Source organism: Condylura cristata, unplaced genomic scaffold (genome assembly GCF_000260355.1).
Source record: "Condylura cristata isolate star-nosed mole 26May11 unplaced genomic scaffold, ConCri1.0 scaffold00011, whole genome shotgun sequence".
In the NCBI taxonomy this organism is placed as follows: domain Eukaryota; kingdom Metazoa; phylum Chordata; class Mammalia; order Eulipotyphla; family Talpidae; genus Condylura; species Condylura cristata.
Window position 1 is genome coordinate 35327483 of NW_004567112.1, and position 22430 is coordinate 35349912.

Below are 22430 nucleotides of genomic sequence, written 5' to 3' on the forward strand. Positions count from 1 at the left end.
TGAGACAGAGACAGGTTCACATCCCAGTTCTGCCACTTACACATCACCTGACGTCCAGGAGCCTCAATTTGCACTTCTGGAAAGTGGAGACCATGCCAGCTACTGAGGTTGCAGTGAGGAACTCGCCCACCACCCATTTTGCTCATGCAGTAGCAGGGAATGCTAAGTATTTCAACATCTAACAGTGGAGTTTTCAAGGAAGCGGGTTGGGAACTAGGCAGGGACATTTTAATTCCATTTTAAAGCACTGAAGGAGGCTTCTTCCCCTTCAGTTTCCAGATGAGGACACGATAGGCAGAGCAATGCCAGCCCAGGCTCCGCAGGTTCTCAGCACAGCTCATCGGAGGGGCCCAGGAGCCATAACTCGTGATCAAGCTGCGTCTGCTGCCCAGCCTCAGGCAGACGCCTCAGCCCCTGGGAGTCAGGGCCCTGCATCCTGAAATCTTAGGTTAAAAGCTCTCATCCTCTCCAGGGACCCGGCAACCTTCCCTTATGCAGTCAGACTCTGGGCTGCAAGCATCTCAGTGGTGAGAAAAAGACCTTGAGAAGCAAGCCCTGGAGAAAGGCCTGAGGTAACAATGGCCCCACTGTCGGAGCAGCTACAGAGGTGGGGGAAGAGACCAGAAGTCCAAAGGTAGGAAGCAGATTCCTGAGGCGGGGTTGGAGATCTGCTGTGATGCCTCAGCCACCAAAGTCCTTCTGGCCCGAGGTGTCCTGGGCATCAAGGACTGTGGCACTACCAGGTCTTAACTTCTCTGACTATGCTTCAAATTAGAGGAAACAGCTGTCCCATGGATGAGATCATACACAAAGATCAAAGATGTACTCTATTTGGCTGATGCAGAGCTTTTTAAAAAAACTATCTAACACAAAGGTTTGAAATATGACATTTCATTTCTTAAAAGTCAGATTTCTTATAACTTGAAAAGTCAGAAGCCCTAGCCACAATGGGCCCATCTTCCCATGTGGCAGCAAGGGTTGACACTGAGTGGCCACCAATCCTTCCTTCAGATGTAGGATGAGCTCCAGAGTGCCACAGTCCCCACTAGTCCCTATCACCACTCCCCTCGCCTACCTGCCTAGCCGCTGAAGACAGTTCAGTTCCAGCTTGACTCTATGATCTTATTTTTCTGCCCCTGTCACACCCAATCTTGGGGGCCCTAGAGGGAGGGGGCCCAGCCTAAGTGACAAGGCCAGGACTGAAAGATGTAAGAGCTGGAAGTATTAGCTTAAACCCTCAGGGTCATCTTCCAGACTTGTTTCTGTGGACAATTGTTCTCTATGACCCAGTTTGTTAATAATTCACCAGAATTCAACCCCTGATTCCTGGTATAGCCCCTAAGGGCATGTTGGGATACCAATGACACCCGCTTTCTCTGCCCTCATGGGCCTGCAGGTTCCTTGATTACTAATGAGGAACCTGCATTTGTGTAAATGAGATAGAAATGATATCCCTTGCTCTGCATTCCCCTGGGGGTAGCTACCCAAATCAACAGGACCCTTGAGGAGGGGGGCCTCAGCTCCCATCACCACCACCAGGCCCACCTCCAAGGAGAAGAATCAATACCCATGTTGTCTTCAGCCCCCTGGGCTTCTAGAAAAAAAGAAGACACTTGGACCAGGTTTGGAGGCGACATTTTGCTCCCTTCATTGTGAGCTGAGATGCTGGCGCTGCAATGGAAGAGACAAGAAATGAGTAGCAAACGGGGGAGGGCGGTGGAAAAATTAAATTTTGCGTGATCAGCAAGGTTTCAAACAATCGCTCGCCAACTGAAGTGGGTGCCACGTCTATAAGTCATTCTGTTTTATAGACCATTAGGATCTCCAGAGAGAACCTGCATGGAGACCACTGCTTTTTGTTGAAATTAAAATGTCAGAGAAAAAGAAATAGAACAAAACAGGGAATCTGCAATTAATTACCAGGCCATAAAAATTCAATAATCAGGAGGCAGAGCGGCCGCGGGCCCAGAGGTATCAGAGCCAGCGTAACAAGAATGGAATACATTAATCTTTTCAAATTAGTTTTTTAATCTGACGGGGATATATGGTGACATGCCTCCCCTCCCTGCCAGCTCCCCCCATCTCCACAGCTCCAGCCAGAAACCAGGCTAGGGGAGGGCAGTACTGGTGCGAGCTAGGCCTGCCCAAACCCAGACACACAGCCAGGGAGAGCTAGAGCCCTAGCTGTGCCCAGCACACCCATGTAGGCAGCACACCAGGTAGCCTGGGGAGGAGGCCTGCAGAAGTGCCAGGAAAACATCACGGGGATCTGGCTCCTGCTGGCTCCCAGAAAAATGCAGGGGTGTGTCCTCCTTCTGGCCAGTGGATCAGAAGGTCTAAGAAAGCATGAACAGGGCCTCAGCACTATGAGCTATCGAAACCACTGTAGCAAGAGTTCGATCCCCAGCCAGGGAGGTGACCCACATGGTGCAGACCTCTCCTGTCTCGCCCACAGCAGTGTACTTCATCAATCTGCCTGTTCTGCTCCCCACTTTGTCTCTGGTGAATCCTCTCACCACCTGCACCTCTGGTCTGTACCCCAGTTCTGTATGCATAAATAAATAAGTCTCAATAAAAGATTGCCTGGTGCTCAATAAAAGCCCCTACTGCTACTATTTTTTACTTTCTACACTGTAGCTTAAGCAGCAAAGTGTTCCTGGCACCGTCAGGCCACTCTTCAGAGAATATTTACTTAGCACTTGCTGTGTGCTCAGTTCTGGGGAGAAAAGAGAACAACTGCCTCACCTTCTTAATCTGGGAAATGAGACTTCCAGTCAAGTCAGAGAAACAGTCAGGGTCAAGCAAGATGTAAAGGATAAAAATGTCAAGGGAAGAAACCACTCCCTGGAGCACAGCTGTAGGCAGACCAGCAGGGAAGCGGGAGGAGGAGCTGGGACTGTCCCACAGTGTACGACACACACTCCTCTTCACACTGGCCAGGGGGCAGCCAGACAACATCCAAAGGACCAATCCCACTCCAGTTTATTCTAGAACTGTCCTTAGTTCCCAGAGCTGGGGAGCTGGGCCTCCCCTACCCCACTTGCCCAAGGTCCACGGTTGAACAGTTGAGGGGTCAGTCCTGGCTCCAAGTCCCTCTCCAGCTCACCTCAGCTTCAACCTAGGCCAAAGCCACTCACAAACCACCGCCTTCCAAGCAAGCCTGGCTCTGGTCCCCTCCTGCAATGCCCCAGGGAGCTCTGGTCTGGCCCACATGGTTACCAAATGGCTGTTTAAGTAGCCATATCAGGGGGCAGTCACAGTGCAACAGTTTGATGACCTCTGCCCTTTAGACAATGACTCTTTTAAATATAACAGTTAAAAGTGCCAGGCTCTCCTCAGCAGTGTGTCTCAATAGATCGGCCTGTTCTGCTCCCTACTTTGTCTCTGGCGAATCCTCTCAACACCACCTCCTACCACACACCTCTAGACTACACCCCAATTCTTGTACATATAAATAAAATACAAATATTTTTTATTGTCAAGCCTTATGGAAGTCCTTCACACAAATTTTTCAGTTCCCCTGAAAGGGTTATCAATAAACCCTCCTTATGGAAGAGGTTACTGCGAAGCCTGGGATTCTCACCGCTTCTGTGTATTCTGTGGCCTCCCAAACCTGCTTCAGGAAAAATAAAAACCAGGACCAGCTCTTTCACCTCCCCCAGAGTTCAACACACAGTAGGTTTAACCAATGTTCACTGAACAGTGCTGCAGAGACCCTCACAAGCTCTCAGGTCTCTTTACTCCAGCCTGTGACTATAATGACAGCTGTCATTTGTGAGAAGCTACTGTGCACCAGGCTGCAGGATAAGGTGCCATTTATCATAAGGACTATTGTTCCCATTACAGGCAACCAAGACTCAGAGAGACTGACAGGTCAAGACCTCAAGTCTGGCACTCAGGGGCAGGATTCTAACTAAGGCCATAACCTCAACAATCCATCAACCAGATCCTACAGGGCTTCCCAAGTCCTACCTCTGCTTGTGTCCCTCCAAACTAAGCCCTTCATTCACCCCTCAACCTGATACCCTTGGTCACGTCTCCCCAGAGGTCCTCCTTGATTCCATCTCCCCCAGGTCTCCTTTAATGTCTATCACCTAATACCCTTTACTGTTATTTGAGGCGCAATATCCTCTCACCCACCTATAGATTCCCCCAAGGAGCCTCAGCAGAAATGGTAGTGTAGACGAAAAAGCACAACCCAGAGACACATCAAAATTTTCCTCCCTGACCCATGTCCCTAGGCTACGTGCGCCTCAAGGAAGAACCCAAACCCCAGAAGCTGGGCTTGCGCCACGAGATGGCGCCCAACTCGCCCAGGCGGAACTTACAGTACGGCCGTGTGGCCGCCAGATGGTGCTCGAGGCCGCTGCACAGAGAGCGGCGCCCCGACCAGGTGGAGCCGCCAGAGCCCGCGGGTAAGAGAGCGGTCAGCGTAGCCCCCGTGCAAGTTTCCTGGCCACAGTCGCCTCCTGCCCGCGCCATGACCCAGTCTATACCCCGGCTCTCAATGCCAGCCGCTCTGGCCCTGGGCTCGGCCGCGCTGGGTGCCGCCTTCGCCACTGGTCTCTTTCTGGGTGAGTAGGTCGGGCCTGCAGAACCATCCGCAGGTCCCGGGTGGGTGGAGAGGGCCAGGGAGCTGCCCCAGGACTCTGTAGCTAAGGCTCATCCCCGGCGCCGAAGGGCCCCAGGCCCTGACCCGAGCCCCCTCCGCGGCAGGGAGACGGTGCCCCTCCTGGCGATCCCGGCGAGAGAAGCGCCTGCTGCCAGCTGAGGACAGCCCCCTGTGGCAGTATCTGCTGAGCCGCTCCATGCGGGAGCATCCGGCGCTGAGAAGCCTGCGGCTGGTCAGCAGGGCCGGGGGAGGGAACGGGCGTCCACGGCGGGCCTGGCGGGCCCCACGTGGCTGTGTGACCTTGGGCTGGGCTGTGGTCCCCGCCCGGCTTCCGGGTTCCCCAGGCCCGAGACGATGGGCGTTCCCTGAGGGCCCCTCCCCTAGAGGCCACGCGCATGGTCACGCCCCTGGGGGTTCCGAGCCCGGGGCGGGGGTGGGTGACCAGCGCGGGCCTGCGCGATCCTGTCACCCCCACACAGCTGACCCTGGAGCAGCCGCACGGGGATTCCATGATGACCTGTGAACAGGCCCAGCTCCTGGCCAACCTGGCGCGGCTCATCAAGGCCGAGAAGGCGCTGGACCTGGGTAGGAGCGAGGCCAGAATCACGAGGGGCTGGGGCGGAGGCTGCCCGGCCGTCCCCCACTATGGGCTGAGCCTGTGCGGGTGCTTGTCCGCAGGCACCTTCACCGGCTACTCAGCCCTGTCGCTGGCCCTGGCGCTGCCCCCTGCCGGGCGCGTGGTGACCTGCGAGGTGAACGCTGGACCCCCTGAGCTGGGGCGGCCCTTGTGGAGGCAGGTGAGTGTCCTGCCCTTCTGAGGCCCCCTTCAGGCCCCGGGAGCTAGGCCACTGACAGCCCGGGAGAAGGGACTTCCTGACTCTGAACCCGCTTCTTCCGCAGGCTGAGGAGGAGCACAAGATCGACCTCCGGTTGAAGCCCGCCCTGGAGACCCTGGGTGAGCACCGGAAAGGAAAGGGCCTTGGTGCCAATTGCCAAGTGGGTCCACTGGGCGCAAGCTAGCCGACCAGCCGGGCGGGCTTGGGGCACTGATGGACGCCGGTGCCCGGCCTCAGTCTGCAGCCACATGCAGGGTAGCAGGACCAACCTGGGCAGGGGCTTCCGGTAGAAAGGCCGCAGACTCAGCCGCTTCTGCCCCTCCCCCCCCCCCCCCGCAAGACGAACTCCTGGCCGCAGGCGAGGCCGGCACCTTCGACGTGGCGGTGGTGGACGCGGACAAGGAGAACTGTGCCGCCTACTACGAGCGGTGCCTGCAGCTGCTGCGTCCCGGAGGCGTCCTCGCGGTGCTCAGCGTAAGGGATGGAGGGGTGGATCTACGCGGGAAGGTCCCGCACACCCCGCCCCACGGCCCCACCCTGCACTTTTGTGTGAGCCCCGCCCCCGAGGCGCGTACTCCCGCCGAGCCCTCGCCTTCCCCGGCCGGGCCTGCCTCCAGCCCCTCCTCCTGCTCAGGCAGACCCCTCCCCTCGAGGTCCCGCCCTCGTCACGGCCCTCCCCTCTCGCAGGTGCTGTGGCGCGGTGAGGTGTTGCAGCCTCAAAAGCGGGACACAGAGGCTGAGTGTGTGAGAAACCTGAATGAGCGCATTCTGCGGGACGCAAGGGTTCACATCAGTCTCCTGCCCCTGGGTGACGGCCTCACCTTGGCCTTCAAGATCTAGGGCTGGCCCCTAACCAATACCCTGGAAGGGGGGTAATGGGAAACCTAGCTATCACCCCTGAGCTTTAAACCCAACAATAAAGTGGGGCCTGGGACCAGATCATCTGAGCCTCCATGTGGCACTGAACTGGATAGGAAGGGAAGGTCCCAGTGTAAGTTTCTTACCATAAGGGTGCCTCACAGACTTTCAGTCCCTTCCTGACAGTCCTTGGGGCCACCTGCACCAGGGCTGTGACTCAACCACAGGAACCTCTATTTTCCAGGTTTGCCTCCGGTCACAGATCTGAAGGCTGGGTGCTGATTAGTTGTTGGTCTCCCGCTTACATCCCTTTCCTAGAAGGGGTAAATGAAGGTCCTGTTCCTTGCAGTTAAAAGGACTTATAGGGGACCAGGGTTGTCACTGGGGACTTGGCTATGCCACGCTGTGGTAATATGCCCATGTTTTCTTTTCCCAGAACTGTTAGGTTAGCCTCACAGGTACAGCAGATACTCTGGTCAGTGGACATAACCTCTGTGTGAACCAGGCCAGCTGACTTGGACCTGAGGACCTCAAGGTTGACTGGAGTCAACCTCCCCTCCCCTAAAATCCTGAAGGAAGGTGTTCTGGCAGCAGGGTGTGAAGCAGACAAATCTAAGCACACCGTCATGGCAATTTTTAGCAAATTCCAAAGATGGACGAAGGGAAAGTCTTTCAGCACCAACAGCTGTAGACTAGGTGCTTCACTTCTCCAGAATCCTATAGGAAGAGTATCTCTATAACAGATGAAAAGCTAATCAGATTTTAAATGTCCTACCTCCTAACACTAAGTCAGGCAAAAGTGTCCTCAGCCTGCAGTACAATTAGGTTCAGTGATCTTTAACAAAGATCACTGAAAGTGAGTCCTCAGCTGGCAACTTTAATCCTACAGCTACGGGATTATAACTTGTGTCCTGGGCCCTGGCTGGAAGCTACCTCCTCCCATTCATAAAAGGATGTTGATATACATGTCGAATTGGTCCAATTTTCATTAAGTAGATCCTAGAATAACTGGTAATTGACTTCTACCACACATACAGCATATGGCGAGAGTCCAGGCCAGAGGACTGCACCAGGTGAGCCCTAGCCACAGCATGAAGGCCACTCCCCACCTGTCACTACCCACAGCTTCAGAGCTGTCTGCTGCTCTACACGTACAGGGTGCTTTCACACAGACAACTTTTCTGACTTTCTCTAGTAATCACTTCTAACTCAAATTGGTTCAAATCCTAACTTTAAACCATTAAGTTGTGTGTCTTACTACATAGGCTATTCTAGCCAATCCCTTAGACACACAGTAAGGCCAGAAGTGGCTTTGTAGCCTTAGTACATCTGTGTGCAGAGGCTGTTTGAGTTTCTAATCTCACAATAGGTTGCCCCTGGGTATTTGCAGCATTTATCCTTTTGTGGATACTGAGTCCCAATGAATTATATTTTCTGATCCTCTCAAGCTTCAAACTACCTCAGATCCAGCACTACAAATCTACCCTTCTCTTCTTGGTCACATCCTTCGAACTATGCACTCACCTTTCCCTGATCAAAAAACATTCTTTCCTTTTACTACTTTTCCAACCAGAAATCACCTATCGACTTCTATTCAATTCTAGTCCAGATGAAGGCCAATAGCCACACAGCCTGAAGGAGTTGCCTGTGGCTTAAAACTTGGATGCAAGTTGTTTAGTCAGTGTCTGCCCAGAAAGGTATAGCAATCTCTCACTAAATCCATATACACCCTCTCAGTTCCTCTGGTTAATGAAACTACACCCTACTCAACTTCCCTACACACAGCCCCTTCCCACCTAACCAGAGCCTAGTTCATTTTCCACAGTAATAGTTCACAAGGATACTACCTTTCAGCACTATCCCTTCACTTCCCTTTCTCCATCACTTAATCTCTGACCCTTCCTGGGGTAACAATGTAGTTTTGGATAAACTGAAGCTGTAAAAGCATAAATCCTCTTACTGTATTTCTGTAAAGGTCATGGGGTTACTCTTAAGAACAGAGAGGACTCTGGCACAGATTTAGATAAAGAGCACAATGCTCATCACAAAAACAGAGTATTAGCTGGTTATAAGGGATGTGACCCTAGCTAGCAAATTTTTAATTTTGCAAATACTTGGAGTCATTAATAATATATACTTATTTTATTCATAATTTGTAACGTTTGGAGATACCAAAAGTAATCCTAATTAGATGGCTGGATTTAACAAAAAAATTTTTAGACCTCATAACATCCACTGATCCATCTTATTCAATGGCAATATTCAATGTTAAAAGGAACATAAAAACAAACATGCACACGACTGCAGTTTTCATAAAGGTCTATTTCATTATTGGTGGGTAGCGCATTTAACAGTTAAATACATTTAAATAATGTATAGGTGACTGCTCATCTGCAGTATTGGTAACTAGATAACCAATCCAACTAGAAACCAGCTAACAAGTAACTGTCTAAATATTTAAAATACAGCTCTTGTTTGTAGATCATCTGGTTTTTGATCACCTTCAAGGGGAGGGAGAGGGGAGAGAGCCTGCTGGTCACACTGGAAATATGTTAAGGCCAAATCTTCTGATATCCAACGTCAGAGATTTCTTTCAGCTGGATTAAGCCTCCAACTCCAGGGCAAGGCCAAGTTTGTGGCCACCAGCATTAATGCTCTTTCCATCTACCAGAGCAGACAATGTAAGCTTCACACCTGTAAACAAAAAGACAGCCATGATGTGCCTCCAACACTTAGGAAGTCTACAGTCTTTATAAAAACCATCCCAGAATCAGTCACTTCTGCAATGTCAGCCACCAGAGGGCGCTTGTGAGTACTTGAGACAATTCAGTTGGAGGGATCCTGAATAAGACATTAAGTCACAGAGCATAAAAATGCTAAAGTTCAAAGTGTTCTACAAAATACAATGTTCAATATACTATCCAGAAGAAAAGAAAACAGAAAGAAAATTATTTTCTAGAAAGGAAAAACTACAATAAAGACATGGGGACAAGTGGGGAAATATGAAAAGTCCGCATATTAGGTTATTAATAGTCTTTAATTTTCTTAGTTGTGATAATATTGTAGTTATGAAGGAAAATATTCATTCTTTAGGTTATGCACACTATGTCTGATATATCTACAAGTCTGTAAAATACCCATTTAAAAAACTCAAAGTTGTAAGAAAAAAGAAAACAGAATTAAATATATAGAATGGAAACAAATGTGGAAAAAGTCTGATCGATGAAAGTGGGTAAGGGTTCATGAGAAGGGGTTATAGTACTATTGTTTTTTTTAGATTTTAACAGAGTAAAAATGGGTGAAAATCTATATTTGGGGGGAAATTCCAAGTGCTTTAGAGCCTCGCTATTCAAATAAATGGTAATTCAAGAACTAGCAACACTGGCATCAACAGGAAACTTGTTAGAAGAGTGTGCACCCTGAAACTACTGAACCTGCATTCTAACAAGGTTCCTCAGATAGTTCACGCAGAGGTTTGAGCTGCAAAAATACAAGGTTCAAAACACTATGCAAATGAGACTACAGACTGAACAAAAGCAGTGAGTGAACACAAGAAATTAAAATTACTACATTTCAGGTATGAGTAAGGAAAGTGAACAGAAATGAATCAGTATTAGATAAGAGTATTAAATATGTTAACTTTCTTAGATGCAGTAGCAACACTGTGATTATATATGAGATAGGGAAAATGTTCTCCATTTAGAAAAGTTTAACAATATTTCCAAACAGCCCAGCAAAACAATGAATTTAAATTTAAAAATATGGCAAAAAATAAACATGTGCACTGTAATCTATCAATTCTTCTGTATGCTTGAAAGGTTTGCTTATTAAGAAGCTGGGAAATGAAAATAATTTTTAAGACACTACTAAAGCAAACCTACTTCATCAAGAATACTCACCAGGCCTCAGAGTCTGAGTGTAGCCCACTCCAATTAAACTAGAGTTGTTGACTTTTGCCTATAATAAAAATACAAAAGCAAATATAAGGAAAAAAATCTTCAAAACCATGAATATTAAAACTTTCAAATGGCAAACATTTTCTTTGAAGATCAAATTGACTAAAAATCCTTTACCCTCAGATGATCATTGTCTCATTAATGCACCTGGTCTTGCCAATTTGAAGCCAGTATGCACTTGAAAAGTTCCAGTGGGGCATCACTTCCACTTCTTGCTCTCCTTGCATAATTCTATTAAAGGATTTAGTCCAGTCAAGACTGGAATGAATACTGGAAAGCACAACTGGAATGAACACTGGAAAGCACATCTCCAGGACCTAGGGAGCCCTGCCAGGCAACTCTGCTCTTCAACGTTACTACAGTAAAAAGATAATCCCTGGGATCAAAACAGATCTGGAAATGACTGGATGTCTATATACTCTTCTGTAAGGCCCAACTTAAGACATGATAACCCACATAAATAGTACCTATATTCACCCACATGATAACCCACATAAATAGTACCTATATTCACCCACCAATGACCTTGACTGGTCTAAGAAAGAAAAGCCCCACAAGAGACCATCTTGTCCTAACAAATTAAGTACCTCAGACAACTGGGAGACTGGTTCCTACCATGCAAGTGTGATGGGGCATTCATGATGATGCTTGACTGGGACAACAGAAAGACTACTTAGGTGGGAAATGCTAGCTATCGTTCCAACTAACTCTGAGTCATGCAGTGACACATTAAGTCAAAACTTGCTTCCTTTTTAGATAAGAGAGTTGTATCTTATACCAGCATTTAATCTGGAGTGGTGCCATAAATACACATTTGTAGAGAGCAGCAGTATAACTACACCAGAGAAGTGTGCTGTGTAAATCTTGAGGTTTTTATTGGAATTGTGCAGTCAGAAACAAGGAAGCAAAAAATAAATGAATTGCTGTCTGAGAAAACCATTCTGGGTACTTCTCATTCTGATTATAACTACACTAAGATAAAAGAATGGAACTAAAACTTAACTGTCTAAACTATCAAAACACATCGTCCTCTGGAATGTAGATTATGTAACAGAAACAACTCTCAAGGAAGGTTTTGCTTTCATTCCTAGTACATACAGTACAGGCAGTTCCTGACCTATACAGATCACACAAGAACAGCTGCTGATCTGCCTGAAATTAGAGCCAACCCCTCCGCACCCTCAGATTCTTCACTCCCTCCTACCCCATTCCCAGTATGATTAAATAAAGAAAGAGCAGAAAGGACTATGGTGGTCATTCCACCCAGCTAACCCCATATAGGAGGAAAGTCTTAAAGATGCAGGACTTTTAGTGCTAAAGCTGGGATAGTCCCAGATAAATCAGAAGGAGCTGGTCACCCTAAACAGGAGGGACATCAAGACATGTGGTCCAATACTGGCTCTACCTCTCCTTCCCTCCACCCAGCAATACTCTTAAAACCTTTCCCTATCTAAGCTTTGGTCTACAAAATGATAGTTGTACCAGTGACCACTCAGCTCAAATCTGAAAATACTTTGTGAACCATAAAAGACAAAATCAAAGTAACAAGTGAGTTACTGTTACCTGTCCCTCCCCCAACATGGGTGAGAACTACCCAGGGCCCAAAATACTATTTTCCCTGGGTTTTGACAGGCATGGAGCTCAGAATTATCATCAACAGTAATTCCTTTGAGCTTAAAGAACTCCTAAGGCCAGGCCTCAGGATCTAATGAAAACTACAGATTCTATAAATACACAGTTCAAATTTACAACACAACTGAACAGATTCAAAGACAATTTCTTACAACCAAAAACCCCATTCTAAGCCCACAGTAGTGCTCACCGAAATAGAAGCAGTGGGATCCAGCTGATATTTAGCTGCAATACCAAAGCGAGTGCAGTTGGTACCTGATGTCCAAGCAAGGTTTACTGAAGTGTCAAGATCTTCACATACTTTCTGATAAATTGATCCTCCAAATTCTGTCCCATCGTTGCTATAAGATATTTTAAATTAGTATCTCTAGCACAGACAATATACTGTCTACAGCACTAGGCTAACATTGTATTACTACATTTAAATAATAGTGCTCTCATAGATCTCTAGTGTCCACTAAAATATTGAAATATATACAACTATAAAAAGGCAAAACACCAAAACATTAAAAAGATTATATATCTAGATGATGGAATTATGGGAAATCTTGGCTTTCTTCTTTGTACTTCTGTTATTTACCAAAGCATTGTTTTTATAAGAGAGAAACATTCTCTCAAGTCTTTTCCATACATCTATATGTTGATGAGGTAAAGATCGTATCACAGTCTCTCAAATGTCACAATTAAGTGAAATGAATGTTTAGTGTTTTCTGAAAAACCAAAGCACAGCAAGTCTCATATGAAAATGAACATTTACCTCTCTCTTCATCAGAAGTCAGTCAAATATTTTTTTACTGTATACTTTATAAAGGGGTACCCTAGAAATGCCCAGGGATAGTGGTATTTTCATGTAAAGAAATCCTTTAGATTGTACCTAGATTTTTAAAAAGTACTTACACATTAGTGTGTAGCTGAAAGTCCCCAGTCCTGTAGCCCACTGCAAAGTTATTCCTTGTCAGCTTTGATTTGGCACTGTCAAAGGTCATCTGGTACCCAGCAAGCCAGCCCTCATAACCAAAGACAGCTGAGCCATGGATTGCAGGTCCAGCAAAATCAAAGTCAACATCACAACCAAGGTTTATACACTCCCTCTTGTAAGAAGACTTGATTTTACCACTTTTCTTTCTGGAAAAGGAAAAAACTTACTTAAAAACAATGCCGATAAGAAAGATCTGTAACATATCCATTACTTACTCAGAAAAGGCACAAAGTAAACTGCAATGTAATTAGAGAGTAAAACAAGTAGCAGAATAATCATAAAAGGATAAAGAAAAAAATTAACTCCAATTGAGCACACAGGGGCAAATGGGGTAATTAGACTGCCACCACCTTAGGAAGACTGCTCAAAGAACTGGCAACCACTCACAGGTCGCTCGGAAACATGCTAATTACCAAAGTCAGTGCCACAATAAAGAGGCAAATATTTGAAAGTAAGCCAATGGCAGTGTTCCAAGGCAGAACAGAAATTCACCAAGGCAGCCGAGTGTGCTATCAAACAGTAAATGTGCATTTTTCCTAAATATACAGAAGAGGAATACTTTTAATTTAAAAGATAAAAATGTCCATGCTTACCCTGTGTTTGGTGAAAAAGTGGTATCAAATGTCAGTTTCAAACCTTGACAAATCTAGTTTGAAAGAAAGAGTTTATTTTCAACTGTACAGTCTTTTCAAAATACAAAAATAAAATTAAAAAAAGCACATTTTCTAAAGGTTACCTGGTCTTCAATAGCAATTTCTGTTCCCAGAGTGTTATCAGTGTTCCATTTTTCTGTGAAAGTCAGACCATACTCACACCATTTATATTTGGTCTCCAAGGTCCCAGTAACTTTACCAGTATCTGTATTAGATGAACCAGATGTTGAAAATTCCTAATAAGACAATAAAGACCTTTATGAATTTTCTTGTAAACCTAGAAGAAATCCACTGTTTAATTTACACAAGACATTAACCAAAACCCCCACTCTAACACTGTATAATTTTAAGCTCCTGAATCCTCTTACCCTCTGCTACTAATTATTTAGAAGAGTGACATGTCAGCCTATTATGAGTTACAGCTCACCACCTTTTATTACAGCTAACATTTCTAATCAATCATGATAAGTTAACCTGTATCTAATTCTCAAGTGAACAATAAACTGTACCCCTCTTAAGGAAAATGCCAAGGTGAACTGGTGACTCAGTGGGAAGGAGGGTGGGTGGAAGTGGGGAGACAGACAGATGTTTTGCCAATTGCACTCAATCTACCAAATGTTGAATAAAATACTGATATTCTGAAAATGTTCAAAGCAACAGCACCCCACTGTAGGTCTCTATGTGGAGAACAAAAGATGTTTATAAAAAAGCACAACACTGTGAGGCTATCCGCAGCTACTGAAGAATGAGTTCAATCTCCAGCCAGGGAGATGACTCACATGGCACAGCAGACCTCTCCTGTCTCACCTGCTGCTCCCCTCAGCAGTATATTGCAGTACATCCCCCTGTTCTGCTCCCCACTCCATCTCTGGTGAATCCTCTCACTCCTTTAACCTCTGACACGTACCCCCGTTCTTGTATGCATAAATACATACATATATTTTTTAAATTCTTGGTAATCCCAACACTGTGGTTTCTGAGTGTCTTTACCAGGTTTCATGCATTTCCAACCACATTCAACACACTCAATTAAAAACTGGGCGCGTTCAATCTCCTGCCCTGGAGGTGACCCACATGGCGTGGCAGACCTCTCCTGACACGCCCACTGCTCCCCTCAGCAGTGTACTTCAATATTCTCCCTATTCTGCTCCCAAGTGTCTCTGGTGAATCCTCTCATTGCCCCGTCACCTCAGGACAGTACCCTAGCTATGTATGCATCAATAAATAAATAAATCTTTAAAAAATAAAAAAAGAGGTCCCTCCCTGGTGGCACAAGGGGTTAAAAGCACAGCACTATGAGGCTGTCCACAGCCAATGAAGCCCATGTTTGATCCCTGGGGCAAGGGAAGTAGCCCACATGGCACAGCAGACCTCTGTCTTGCCCACTGCTCCTCTCAATAGTGTATTTCAGTCAATCTGCCTGTTCTGTTCCCCACTGTCTCTGGTGGATTCCCTCACCCCCTGCACCACTGGCCTGTACACACCAGTTCTTGTATGCATGAACAAACAAACATTCAAATAGAAGGAGGAGGAAATTGCAGATTTGCTCTACAACTGGCTTATATTGGCATACCAGAAACTGTAATGTATACAACAGATAACATTAGTGGAGAAGAAAATATAAACAAAGAGGTCAACATGAAATGTATGATATAATCATGTATTTGTAGCAAATAAAAGTAACTTGCCAATCCCTAATTGCAAACTAACTGAAAAGGAAGACATAATATAAAGAAGATTTCTGAAACTTAAAATTGGCTACAGATAACCCAAAAATCTAATTATCACTGAGAAAAGGTCAGTATGCAGGCAAACTACTGAAATCTTCCAATATAAATTAAAATGCCCTCAGAAGTTCTGGTCCACAAGTTGTCTTCCAATCATGGTTATATACACTGGGCACTGGAAAGTAGTCTAAAGACAGCTGACAGGAACTAGCAGAGGACTCCAACCTCAAAGTATGATAGCTAGAAGAGCAAGGAAATATCCAAAATTCTGTTAATAGGAGAAAAGGCCAAGATCCTTCACTGAGAAAAAAGAATTTTTGTGTAACTACTGCTTTGTAGTGAAGCAAAATTAAATACTTACGTCTTATACACAATGTTCTGAAATAAGAGATATCTTTAACAGGAATTTCAAGTCAAGCTTGGCACTTAATGCCTATACTAAATCACACTGGATTATGTTAGGAAAGAACATTGGATATAATAAGGAGTCCTGGCATTCATTTCTAGCTGTTTCACTAAATGAACAACACTGAAGACAACTTCTTTTGGGGGGTCTCAATTTCCTCAACCAAAACAACAAAACCTACTTCTGTAGGACTAAAATGGTCTACATGTTTTCACATGCTCTGCACAACATATATGGAGCATCTTCTAGCAAACATTTGGGAGTGAAAATGTATGAATAGCTATTTTTAATCTTGACAGACACTGATTAATGATGTTTGAGACCCTACCCACTGTCATCCATCATCATCATCATCACTACCACAGAGATTAATAGCAAACCTATATACATGCCAAGGAATCCTCAAGATACAAAGCCAAGACCACATAATGGGAACAAAACAGGGTCAGATGATAACACTGGCAGAGCTTATACTCTTCACTCCACCACCAGACAATCAGACTTCTACATTCTGGGGTGCTTTGGACATTTCTGAAGTTCAGATAAGAAAACAAAAGCAGGCATTACTGAGACTATTTGGGACTATTTGCTTAAAAAATACAACGCATAAAATGAAAACAAGGACATACTTCATCTACTCTAATCCAGCTCTTACACATCTTTCATGACTTTAAACCTAATTTCATAAAACTTTTCCGCAAGTATTTACTTGCTAACAAAGATCTTGATTTATCAAACTAGTACCTGATATACTTGTCTGTTTAAAATTTGTCTCTCCAACCTGCAAGTAAACTTTTAAACAAAAACTGACTTCTGGCCCTCCCTGGTGGCGCAGCGGGTTAAAGCACAGCACTGAGAAGCTAAAGCCACTTCCGTATGAGTTCGATTCCCGCCTGCCCCGGAGGAGATCCACATGGTGCGGCAGACTTCTGGTCTGCCAGCTGCTCTCCTCAGAAGTGTACTTCGTTGATCTGCCTGTTCTGCTCCCCAATCTGTCTCTGGTGAATCCTCTCACCCTCGCATCTCTGGCCTTTACCCCAGTTCTATATGAATAAATAAATAAATCTTTAAAAAAAAAATTGACTTCTTTTATTAAAGATCTTTTTTTTTGTATTTCAATGAATACACACCAAGTGTTTGGGGGTCTCAACAGGTTAAGAGCGAGACTACAGAAACAAACACTAAGTCGGGCCCTTCCTAGTGGCGCAACAGGTTAAAGTGCAACACCATGAAGCTTGCCTGCAGCCTCTTCATGATTTGGATTCCCTGGCCAGGGAGGGGAATCCACATGGCATGGCAGACCTCTCTTGACCCACCACCCACTGCTCCCCTGAGCAGTATACTTTGTCAATCTGCCTGTTCTGCTCACAGCTCTGCCTCTGGTAAATCCTCTCACTGCTCCTGCACTTCTGGCCTGTACCCCAGTTCTGTATGCATAAATAAATAAATCTTAAAAGAAAAAAAATAAACACTAAGTCACTGCTCTGTGATCTGACATCTTGAGCTAGGAAGTAATTAAACCATACTGAATATTCAGCCTTCTTTTCAGACCAAAGAAGCCAAATGACAGATGTGACCAGAAATTTAAGTCTAGGCATTAAGAAACTGCAACATGATTAATTTTAATAAATACCACTTATGTGCAATAAGGTAGTTAACAACTACAAGCAAGTATATATCAAAATAACCAATAATGTCCTATACACACACTATACCAATCCCTAAAACAGAAAAAAAAAAAAAATTACACAAACCTAAATTTTACTTTACTCCCTTGAGGAAGTTTGTTAGGAAAAAAGAATAATTAAGTTATCTAAATTCCTTTTTAAAAATAAATTATCTAAATTCCTTATTTAAAAATGAAAATAAAAATAAAAATCAGGCACTCTAAATTCACACAATACCCTCAAGGAAGACCACTACGTGAACACTGTATAAATGATCACTACACTCAGATTAAGAGTTATTGAAAACTTTTATGACCAGAACTCTCAATGATTTTAACAGACATTAAATGAAAGAATTGCAATAAAACTGTAATAGATACTCTGCCTTCAAGCTGGTGATCTTATTGAGGAAACAGAGACCCACATGAATAGTGTCTTTTCTGAGTTCTTAGGGCATGTAAAGTGATATGATGAAAAGCATGAAAGTAAGAAATTATATTCAAAACCAAAATATATTATTACACAAATTCCTTACATATACTTAACTTTTGCCTCTACTTTAAAATAAGCATCATTTTGTAATGACTACTGATAGATCAGAAACTATATAAAGGAACATCAGAACCTGTGTTGTCTAACACTCACCACACCACTGCATGACTTTGTTTTCACATCCAGTTTCACCAACCCAAAACCTTCAAGTAGAGAGCAAAAAACAAAATTATTGTTTTGTATAAAAGATGAGCACCAATAGTTGTCATACATTAGAAGCAGGAAGCTCGCACATACTCAGGAATATAAATTATGTACCAATATATGACACTTAAATGAAAAGAATTTTAATTATTCTATGTAAATCAACACTTAAAAGACAGAACATCTCTATGAAGCATGGCTAGTGTGGTGTACAACTGGCACCTCCTAAAAAATGCTTTCCATTTTAAAACTAAGTATCAGATCAGAAAGTCAACGGAACTTAAATCTCAGAATATCTATGTTTTAATAAAACATTTATCCCAAAGGGGTACTTCCTCGTAGAATTAATAATCTAAGCTGAGAAAACAAGCAAAAATGGGGATGAGGAACAAAATGGCAAAAAATATTCAAAAAGAAAACCCAAATTCACCTGAAAAGGTTCATAACCTTTAGAATCACCACCACAAAAGCAAAACAGTAGTAGTACATCTTAATTCTAGTCAATCAAGGCCAAAAGTACATCTGAAGGAAAATAAAAGTTTTTCCTTTTCTGAGAATTTAAAGAACTATTTTAATAGAAATTTTATCTGAAATGCATGTAACAATAATTAATGTAGCGAGATAGTTACAATATAAAAAAAGTATTAATTTCCCAAATACATATTTAATCCAAATGCACATTTTCACTTCGGATCTAATTTTTTTTTTACTTCTTACCAAATCCTTTGTTGAAAATATCTCTGGCAGCTTTGCCAAGGTCAGCATATGATGGAGGAATACACATTGCTGGTGGGAAGAAATATTCCAGCGTTAATATTACTGTTGTCTCACTTTCTGTACAAGAACCAGACCATGGGGCCTTCCTGGTGGTGCAAAGGGTTACTTTTCAGCACTCTGAAGCAATAGGCAGCCACTGTATCCCTGGCCTGGGAGCTCACCCACATGGCACAGACTTCTGTCTCACCAGCTGCTCCCCTCAGCAGTGTATTTCAGTAGATCCACCTGTTCTCAGTAGTTCCACCTGCTCTCCACTGTCTCTGGTGAATCCTCTCATCCACCTTCCCCCACCAATGGCCTACACTCCAACATTTATATGCATAAATAAATAAATAATGCTAAAAAAAAAAACACACACACAAGAACCAGACTATGAACCCCATGCTGATCTTTATTATCAAGCTGTTCAACCTACTGGAAATGCATTTTTGATACCACCAAGGAATTACAATACCCATTAAAGTTATTACCAACAAAGGCTTATTCTAATGGATAACCCCAGTAACCTGGCTACACAATTTTGAAAATACACTCCGAAGTAAAAAAAAAAAAAAAAAAAAAACTTTCTATACCCAGATTTACACAGCACCTACAAGCCTCACCTCCTAGCACCAGACTTAAAAAAAAAAACCAAAACACACACACATACCATATACATACATACATATAGAGCTGCCAAAATTCACTATACTGAGCTAATTCAACCAAATGATAAAAGTGAAAACTTAGAGATGATACTCTGACTCCCCCCCCCCCATTTATCCCACACTATCTCACTGGGATGAAAACCAACATTAAGGAGTGGGAAGAGACTCTGGGAAGGTAAATATTAGAACTCAAAGTACAATCATCTATGCTTCACTTAAGTGTCCACATTAACTAAATATAAGATGGCACTTTAAACATATTAATGGCAGTCAAGTCATCCGCCAATGCTATATGCTTAAAGCAAGCAATCTCGAGCAGGTTACACCAGCTCATTCATTCTACAAAGCGAGTCCACGCCCTTAGGAGCACATGTAATGACCTTGCGTTCTCACAAGGGGGGTTTACTACTTCCTCTAGGAAACTGACTGACACAACCCTCCAAAGACCGCATCCCGGAATTATTAACTTTTGCTTCTTAGTTCGTAAATAGCATGTCCAAAAGCTTTAGGTGAACGACACTACCGACCCACTCCTGTCCCCCCCCCACCCCCAGTCTATCCCCTATCCGAAATCCAGCAGCCCAGCCCCTCCTCCGCAAAGTCTGAGTGCAGTGGCTCCTGAAAGGGGCGACGATCCAAGGCCCGTGGGGAAAACCGAGGGCTAAGAGGAGACTGCGGTTTTCGGGTGGGCAGGACTCGACTCCCCCAACACGGTCGCCGAGTCCCGCAGAGATCCCCGCTATACTTACGCCGCGCGCAGCCTGATCCGTAGGACGCCATACCGAGGCCGCGGGAAGAGGTGATCTGCGAGAGGGACAAAAAGTGCGGTCAGCGAGGGCAAGAACTGGGTCGACGGAGCAGAGAGTATCTCAGACAGAGGGGCTAGGGGCCCAGGGGCCGCGCGGCCATCTTAGGGAGCCAGGGCCGACCCCGAGTCCGGTTCAGGCCTCCAGCTTAGGCGTGGGACCTAAGCCCTCAGGGTGGAGTGGGGCGGACGGGGCTGTACCTGATGGTCTCCTGAGGGTGGCGGCTGCCGCCGTTCCGCTCGTAGCTGAGGCCGGTCGGCTAGCTCGAGGTCCGGCTGCAGCTACCGCGGCTGGAGGGCGAAGTGAAGGAGACACCGTTCCGCCCGCCGCAACCCTGTCCTCCCCCCATCAGGACCCCGCCAATGCCCCTGGGGCTGCCCGCCGCGCCTGCCTCCGCAGCGTTGCCCGCTGTCCACTCTAACCTGCTCCGGAACGGCCACGTGGGCAAAAGGCTCCCTATTTTCCAGGGTGGGCTGCCTCGGCCTGTCGGCGAGGACCAGAAAGGCAGAAGTTGCCGAACTTCCGATCAGGCAGCGATGAGGACAGCCCAGAAGACGAGGGGGCGGGGAACGGCGGAGGCTGTGAGGAGGGGACCGCGCGGGAGGGGGATGGGTCGGAGGCCGCGCGCGCACTCGTCACGGGCGGGGCGGGGCGTCAGGCGCGTGCGCGTTCGGGTCTGGGCGCCGCTGGGCGCGGCGGCTCACCCTGTGGGTCACGTACATCTTTGCGACTCTGTCTCGCAAATGTGCTTCGCACATCTTTGCAACAAATCTTCTGTGGGGCTTCTGGAAGGAGTCAGATGAGTTTTACCCTCAGCAAATGTTTCCTGCACGTCTGTAAGACTTTGTCCCCCTGCCCAGAGAGAAATAAGTGGGGCGCGGGGGTGCCACCTCCAGCACCTCACTCCCTTGCTCCGTCCTTCCACCGCAATGTAATTGCCATGCTGGGCTGGACTCCATTTGGGAGGCTCTCTTGGGCTGTACATTCTGGAAAAAACTTTAGCATGTCTCAGGGTGCCCCTCCCCGTCCCTTGCCTTTGAGGTCCCCTTTGCCGAGGCAGCCTCCCAGCTTCCGGGTGAGACTGCTTGATGCGTGCACTGTACCGAAACGGTGTTGGTGAGTCAAACCTGCTGACCAGGCAGTTCAAAGCTGCATTGAAGTTCGCTGGATGTGGATGAGGGAAGGAGTCAAGAGAACAAGAAAGAAAGAAATCGTCAAATGAGATAGAAATGGGGTCAGTTGAGCCTCTGAAATCAGTCGCCAGTACCAGCAACGTACCCCATCGGCACCCTAGTTTTCCCATTTACAAAATTATTTTTTTAAGATTTATTTATTTATTCATATGGAACTGGGATACAGGTCAGAAGTGCGGAGGGTGAGAGGATTCACCAGAGATAGAGAGGGTAGCAGAACAGGCAGAGCGATGAAGCACACTGCTGAGGGGAGCAGTGCGCGGGTCAGGAGAGGTCTGCCTTGCCACGTGGATCTCCTCTGGGGCAGGCGGGATTCGAACTCATGCGGTAATGGCTTTAGCTTCCTAGTGCTGCGCTTTAACCCACTGCACCACCAGGGAGGGCCCTACAAAATGATTTTAAATGAGATGCAGCAGTCCTGCCGCTCAGCTGTAACTATGAAAAAATCCTTTTCGCTTTGATTTCTCCTTTCGCTTTGAAAGCCACCTCTGCTCATATGAAGGCAAGTCTCCATCCTCGTAAAGAAGAAAAAAGGTGACTGCCTAGGTTTCCATAATCCAAATCCTGGTTAAAGCTGCAACCTGATGCATGTCCCTCCCATGAGCAGTCAGCAGTCTTGCCTGGTCTTCGTTGGGACTACTCATACAAAGGTTAAAAGTCTGTCCCTAAGAGTCCAGGCACCAGATTGATGTCTTCATTCAAGCTTAGACAGGTTGGCCTGAAAACCAGCCTGCCCTGCTGGGAGCTGACCTTCTCTGGCTATATTTGATGCTATTGTATGGCTGATATCAGAAAATGAAATGCCTTCCCTACTGCAGCATATGACCGCCCTCAAAAAACCCAGTCTCTGCTCAGTCACCTCCATTCCCAGAAGTATGATTTATTCACAGTGTCAACTAACTGTAGCATAAACTCTCAGTGAATTTTGTTTTGCCATAGTACACAGATTTGAGTTACTACAAACTCAAGGAATTGTATATAATAC

At 45.6% G+C, this 22430-nt stretch overlaps 2 protein-coding genes across 2 annotated transcripts; one reads left to right on the plus strand and one right to left on the minus strand.

Annotated features, from left to right (window-relative positions):
- Positions 1 to 4368: 4368 nt before the first annotated feature.
- COMTD1 (catechol-O-methyltransferase domain containing 1) lies at positions 4369 to 6383 on the plus strand. The gene is made up of 7 exons (XM_004680742.2): positions 4369 to 4574; positions 4717 to 4844; positions 5092 to 5197; positions 5291 to 5409; positions 5513 to 5567; positions 5789 to 5922; positions 6136 to 6383. The coding sequence occupies exons 1-7, from the start codon at positions 4481 to 4483 to the stop codon at positions 6286 to 6288; spliced, it is 789 nt and encodes a 262-aa protein (XP_004680799.1). The 5' UTR covers positions 4369 to 4480; the 3' UTR covers positions 6289 to 6383.
- Positions 6384 to 8433: 2050 nt separating this feature from the next.
- Positions 8434 to 20532, minus strand: VDAC2 (voltage-dependent anion channel 2). Its single transcript, XM_004680743.2, has 10 exons — positions 20453 to 20532; positions 20196 to 20250; positions 18740 to 18808; positions 17972 to 18021; positions 13610 to 13762; positions 13467 to 13519; positions 12792 to 13019; positions 12085 to 12235; positions 10206 to 10263; positions 8434 to 9000 (listed from the first exon to the last, which is right to left on the minus strand). The coding sequence occupies exons 2-10, from the start codon at positions 20224 to 20226 to the stop codon at positions 8909 to 8911; spliced, it is 885 nt and encodes a 294-aa protein (XP_004680800.1). The 5' UTR covers positions 20227 to 20250; positions 20453 to 20532; the 3' UTR covers positions 8434 to 8908.
- Between the last annotated feature and the right edge of the window lie 1898 nt (positions 20533 to 22430).

Excerpts from the sequence above, each read along its gene's own strand:
- COMTD1 (XM_004680742.2), top strand. The coding sequence starts at position 4,481 with ATGACCCAGTCTATACCCCGGCTCTCAATGCCAGCCGCTCTGGCCCTG. Across the intron at positions 5,198-5,290 it reads CGAGAAGGCGCTGGACCTGG|GCACCTTCACCGGCTACTCA; the intron begins GTAGGAGCGAGG and ends GCTTGTCCGCAG. Across the intron at positions 5,923-6,135 it reads GCGTCCTCGCGGTGCTCAGC|GTGCTGTGGCGCGGTGAGGT; the intron begins GTAAGGGATGGA and ends CCCCTCTCGCAG.
- VDAC2 (XM_004680743.2), bottom strand. The coding sequence starts at position 20,226 with ATGGCGTCCTACGGATCAGGCTGCGCGCGGC. Across the intron at positions 13,520-13,609 it reads AAATTGCTATTGAAGACCAG|ATTTGTCAAGGTTTGAAACT; the intron begins GTAACCTTTAGA and ends CTTTCAAACTAG. Across the intron at positions 10,264-12,084 it reads ATCCCACTGCTTCTATTTCG|GCAAAAGTCAACAACTCTAG; the intron begins GTGAGCACTACT and ends TTTTTATTATAG.